General features: G+C 38.0%; 1 protein-coding gene across 1 annotated transcript; it reads left to right on the plus strand.

The window, feature by feature from the left end:
* The first annotated feature begins 2200 nt into the window (after positions 1–2200).
* LOC110656282 (BTB/POZ domain-containing protein POB1) lies at positions 2201–5359 on the plus strand. The gene is made up of 6 exons (XM_021812949.2): positions 2201–2653; positions 2945–3097; positions 3214–3335; positions 3425–3488; positions 3756–4035; positions 4394–5359. Exons 1-6 carry the CDS (start codon positions 2395–2397, stop codon positions 5205–5207), a joined length of 1692 nt encoding a protein of 563 aa, XP_021668641.2. The 5' UTR covers positions 2201–2394; the 3' UTR covers positions 5208–5359.
* Positions 5360–6000: the final 641 nt, after the last annotated feature.

The raw sequence follows: 6000 nt of genomic DNA on the forward strand, positions 1-6000 counted from the left end.
TTTAAGAAAAGAAAAAAAAAACTTAGATCTGGAATAATAAATAAAAAAGAAATGAATACTTAATTTCTGAGTTGTATGATAATGAATTGATTTAATAGCCCACACGAGTTATGTCTTCAGATTACAGGGTTTCTTGACAAAGGGAAACTTGAAAAGAGAAAACACAGAAGAACACAATTCCATAGCCATAGCCAATGCAAAAGATTATTGTATTGCAAAATTTAACACAAAAGATCAAACAAAGAAACATTAATTAAAAATAATGCAGCAGAGACACTTCCCTTCATAGACGGGCGAGAGAGAAGGTTGCAGACAAACGTCAGTATACAGAGCAATAGGGAAAGGAAAGAAAAACAAGTACCAAGGCAACCACAAACCCCACAAACACCCCACGGGGCTATTTCTTGCTTTATTAGACAAATGGGTTGTCCCATGAAATGACCTTATGCTTGAAACAGGCTAGCTAAGCTGCACACCAGCTATTCCTTTCTTAAATTTTCTTGGTTTTTCCTCTTTTCTTGTTTCCATTTTTTTTACTTATTATTTTACCTTTTCCATATCATTTTAATTCCCATCTTCTTGTCATGAATCATGATGAGCTTTTGCCAGAATCATCGATCATCCTTACCTGCCTCACATGCTATGGTCTATTGGACGTTGTCATTATTATTACTCTCTTTCTGCACTTGAGGTTTTCTTGGATTTTCTTTCTCACTTGTCTTTCTTGGCCTTGCAGTTTCAATGTTCAGGCTTAAAGTTGCTGCGCAGTATACGCAACCAGTCTTTTTACATTTTTGGGCAATCAGTTTCATAATATCTAGTATCACATGTCTCAGACAAAGATTCTGAGCCAGATCATATGTTTCCAGTGCATATCATACTCCTTTTCAGCAACTTGCTTGGCAGAAGCATAACATTTCCCTGCTTGATATTTTCTTTAATTAATCTCTAATTATGGTCATTTAACAATAAAAGTTGCAATCAATAATTCCAAAATTAATACACTTACAGTCTCGAGACACATTCACTAAACAATGAATGAACACATGCGTACACATCATTTTCGCATTTGCGTCATCTTTGTCATGGCGAACCTGTACTCCTTCTCCATGGATTGAAAGGACAATGATATTTTTGGCAATAGTACTGTTGCAGCAGCTAACAATTAGCAGACATATCTGAATAATTAATATTAAGGAATTATATTCTTATCATCAGAAGCAGCATTTGTTACTTCTTTGGGAAGTCATATTCACGTCTAATTCCTAGTGAAAATGTATCCATACATTTCCATGTTTCCAGAAAATCAAGAAACAGTAATTCAGAGATGCCATTAATTAAAAAGCTTATCATCCTTTGCTTGATATGCCTTAACCAAAAAAGAAATTATATATATAATCATTAATGAAGCTTACTTTCCATGAATTATTACTAGTTCTTGAGATGCTTGTAATTAATGCGTAAGCTTAAAAGTACTTTGGCATATTGAGGGCATCATTTAAAATTCGTCTTGCCGGCCGGAGTCGGCTATAAAGAACGGTTTCCAAATATAAACAAATTCATGATTCATTGAAAAGGAGGAAGAATTTTAGCTTTTTTCCTACTTTAGAAACCACTGATGATAATAAGCAATTAAAGTGAAGAAGAAAGTGTGCTAATGATTTAATAAAGGAAAGGTTCACACGAACAAGTGTTGCTGATCACAAAAATTCATAATCCCTATAGTCTACCCTGATTTGATTAAGTGGCTAAGATATCTCACCTGGTAAAATCAGTTTTGAATCCTATTCTCCTAACTTCCTGCTAAAAAAAAATTATTTAGTTATAACGATTAATATCTCACATTAGTTTGAGATAGGAGGACAATTAACTTTTGGGTGATTTAGATCGACCCATTTTCTTAAGAATAATATTGTGTTTATAATTTTTATTTCTATTTATTATTATTTATTATTCTTTATCATCTTAGATAATATGCTAAATATATCAGAAGTTCTTCTATTTATTATTGGGTTTACTTGCCTTTGGCCCATAATTCCACAGAGGGCCTATGAATTTGAGAGATTGTGAGTGATGACCCAAGCCCAAACAATAAACTCAAGAGAAGAGGCAAGGTGAAAAGAGGGGAAATAATAAAGTAAGAGAAACGGCACCGTGTGAGGATAAGAAAAAGAACTTGCCCCGTCAAACGACATCGCCATCAGCGCTCAACTGACTCTGTTGTAACATCCAGAGACTAACCACCAAAACCGTGAAATGCCAAACTTCCATTTCAACTACTCTTTTTTTTCTCCGTCTCTCCTTCAAAATTTCGCTGGTTTCTAGGGTTTTTAGGTAACAAGAAAATTCGTTACTGTATTTTAAATTTCACTTAAAGCTTGGGGATTTTTGGGCATGAGAGTACCGAGCGCGGACCTCTTCGATCCTCGAACGATCATGGACTCGGACTACTCTCCTGGTGGGCCTGATGCACCTGGGTCCGACCCGGATTTCGCCTTCGCCTTCAACGACAGTAACTTCTCCGATCGGGTTCTCAGGATCGAGATTATCCCCGATTTGCCAGAGACGAAGTCGGACGGCGACCCTTGCACTAGCATCGCTGACTGGGTCCGTAATCGCAAGAGGCGAAGGGAGGACATCAAGAAAGAAAACGGTAACTTTTTCTCTATTTCCCCCTTTTTACAATTGATAATTTGTTGTCTTTTATCGAATTTCACTATCACCATTTGTTTATAATCAAATTGGGCGACAACCCGAAATTTAATTTCCACTTTAGAATTTGAAAATTTTTTGCAATTAAAGGTGGTATAATGTACAGTCAACGATAGTAAGCTAGATGTGCGTTGTAAATTTTGGCATTTGGCAGAATAATATTATAGTTTCTGTTCTTCATGTTGATGTCGCTTTTACTAATTGAGATTATGGTTGCTATTTCTGCCATTAGCTGCGGAGGTTGTTGGGCAAAGTGAGGAGCAGGTAATAAACTGTAACATGCCGGACACAGAGGATGCTGTTGCCTATGAAAATCAAGATGAAGAACCAATGGCAATGATCGAGGAACCTCCTACAGATGCTGATGTGAATTTGAATGAACTTGGTATTTACTTTTGTCACTCACTTATTACTTGTGTTAGGTGTGCTTTATTATTGTGTGCAATTGATGAATATTGGGAATTGTGGAAATTAGTTGATTGGCTATTTACTTCTCTGTAGGTGATGATGTTGATAATGGTAACGACTCATCCTGGAACATGGACTGTTCAACCGTTCTTAGAGTTAAGACTCTGCATATTAGTTCTCCAATATTAGCTGCTAAAAGCCCCTTTTTTTACAAGGTAAGGTTCATGCCCCTGTTTTGTGCTGTCTTTATTTATTGGTCATTGTATTTGTACAGAACTTTATAAATTTATGTTGCTAATTGCAGTTGTTTTCAAATGGGATGAGAGAGTCAGAGCAGCGACATGTAACTCTACGGATACATGCCTCTGGTAAATACTGTAACACAAGTTATTTTTGCATCTCTGGTCAGTATTTCTGATTGTTGGCTTATTTTTCATGTGAAAAATGGGAATTCTCTTGAATTATCTTCATATGCAACGGGCTTGAATTCTTTAAATCTGTTCATTAATCACTTGGGCTCCATAGTTTTTATGGGTCCTCATAATTGTTAGTACTATAGTGATTATTTTATTCTTAAGACAACACAAGTTGATAAGGTGCTGGCTGGTTTGGCCCTTTTTGTTGTCCTGGAGCAGAAGAAGCAGCCTTAATGGACCTCCTTAATTTTATGTATAGTCATACCCTATCAACAACCACACCAACTGCTGTATTGGATGTGTTGATGGCTGCTGACAAATTTGAGGTAGCATCATGCATGAGATATTGCAGCAAGCTGTTGCGAAATTTGCCTATGACCTGCGAGTCTGCCTTGCTCTACTTGGACCTTCCTTCTACTGTTTTAATGGCTGAAGCAGTTCAGCCACTGACAGATGCAGCTAAGCAGTTTCTCGCTGCGCAATACAAGGACATAAATAAGTGAGTCCTTTTCTTATTTGCAGCTTCATTTTCAATCTGATTGATGGCTCTCCTGCTACTATTGGAGAGTTTTTCTCTCTATTCTAAATTTTATGCCAACTTTCCATATTTTGTTTTCCCTGGGTTTTCTTCCTTGAAAAAGATGTGGGTGGTTGATAAACAGTATTGCAGGAAAGACCTACCACTTTTACTTGATAGGAATACTATAGATTTATATTTTTTGATTCGCTCCTTAGAGTACTAATTTATTGTGGAATATGGGAAAAATATCCATGAGCCTGCTTTTGTCTATATTTTTACTGATTTTTATTTCATGAATTATTAATTATGGACTCATTACTTTGCTGCTGTTCTTTAGGTTCCAAGAAGATGTTCTTAACTTGCCTTTGGCTGGTATTGAGGCTGTATTATCCAGTGATGATCTCCAGGTAGCTTCAGAGGATGCTGTTTATGACTTTGTACTTAAGTGGGCTCGTACTCATTATCCCAGATTGGAGGATCGACGAGAAATCCTTGCCACACGACTTGGTAGACTGATACGTTTCCCATTCATGACCTGCCGAAAACTGAAGAAGGTTTTAAGTTGCAATGATTTTGATCCTGAACTTGCATCCAAGGTTGTGCTTGAGGCACTCTTTTTCAAGGGTGAGGCTCCATATCGGCAGCGAGTTCTAGCTGCAGAGGAGGCTAATTCCACCTATCGTCGATTTGTGGAGCGGGCATACAAGTACCGACCAGTCAAAGTGGTGGAATTTGAAATCCCGCGTCAGCAGTGTGTTGTGTACCTAGATCTGAAGCGTGAGGAGTGTGCACATCTATTTCCAGCTGGCCGGGTATATTCTCAAGCGTTTCACTTGGGCGGGCAGGGGTTTTTCTTGTCTGCTCACTGTAACATGGACCAACAGAGCTCATTTCATTGCTTTGGACTATTTTTGGGGATGCAAGAGAAGGGATCAGTAAGCTTTGCTGTTGACTATGAATTTGCTGCAAGATCAAAGCCAACTGAAGAGTATGTGAGCAAGTACAAAGGAAACTACACTTTCACTGGAGGCAAGGCTGTTGGATATAGAAACCTTTTTGGCATACCCTGGACAGCATTCATGGCAGATGACAGCCTCTATTTCATCAATAACATCCTCCATCTCAGGGCAGAGCTTACCATAAGACAATGAATTTGTGTCTTGCCTTTTGGCCTCTTAGGTTTTCTTATATATATGAAACTGCCCATAGGTACAGTTTGGGTTTCTGTAGTCGTTATTTATTATATTGATTTCGGCAACCAAATTACCAGAAGGAATGTGTTAAATGACTACCTGTTATACTATTTCGATTTGTCTATACAAACTGGAACATGCTAAAGGGGGACAGCAGGGGTCTGCATATCAAAGATCTAGCATTTTTGAATGCTTGCTGCAAAGAGGGACCGCAGAAGATAATCTCTTAATCCCCGACATTCTTGTTTATCTAGATGGGAAGTCCAATTTCTATTGCTTCAGAATGGTCGGCTGCTCATACTATTGAACTTGTCAGTGATAATTTGATAATTATAATTGTCTGATTGAACAGCAGAAATGTGCAATTGTATAAAGCACGCATTAACAATTTTTGGGCAAGTCCCAACTCGTCAATTTCAAACAATGAATAGAGTTTTTTCGCAAGCCGCTTCATATCTTATGTCCATCCCACTCTAACTTTGCCTTCACGTCATTGAGGCCAACCATGACTGATGCCACACTGGTATTTTGTAAGGGCAAATTTACGTTGAATTCCTTAGGAACACCTGGTTGAACTTGGGCACCGCCTTTAGCTACATCATTAGCAGCCCATCAAGATCTTATGCCAATGCCTTCAAAAGGGGAACATAAAAGCCCTAGCATACCTCCCTACCATATAACCATCATGAGGACCTAAGCGCCTTTATTTAGTGCAGAATAAAATATTTTCCACCATTAAGTGCACGCTATA

The sequence above is a fragment of the Hevea brasiliensis genome, chromosome 16 (assembly GCF_030052815.1).
Source record: "Hevea brasiliensis isolate MT/VB/25A 57/8 chromosome 16, ASM3005281v1, whole genome shotgun sequence".
NCBI classification, from domain to species: domain Eukaryota; kingdom Viridiplantae; phylum Streptophyta; class Magnoliopsida; order Malpighiales; family Euphorbiaceae; genus Hevea; species Hevea brasiliensis.

Coding starts and splice junctions, on each gene's coding strand:
- LOC110656282 (XM_021812949.2), top strand. CDS start 2,395: ATGAGAGTACCGAGCGCGGACCTCTTCGATCCTCGAACGATCATGGAC. Junction 3,098..3,213: donor TGTGAATTTGAATGAACTTG/GTATTTACTTTT, acceptor ACTTCTCTGTAG/GTGATGATGTTGATAATGGT. Junction 3,489..3,755: donor TCTACGGATACATGCCTCTG/GTAAATACTGTA, acceptor GTCCTGGAGCAG/AAGAAGCAGCCTTAATGGAC.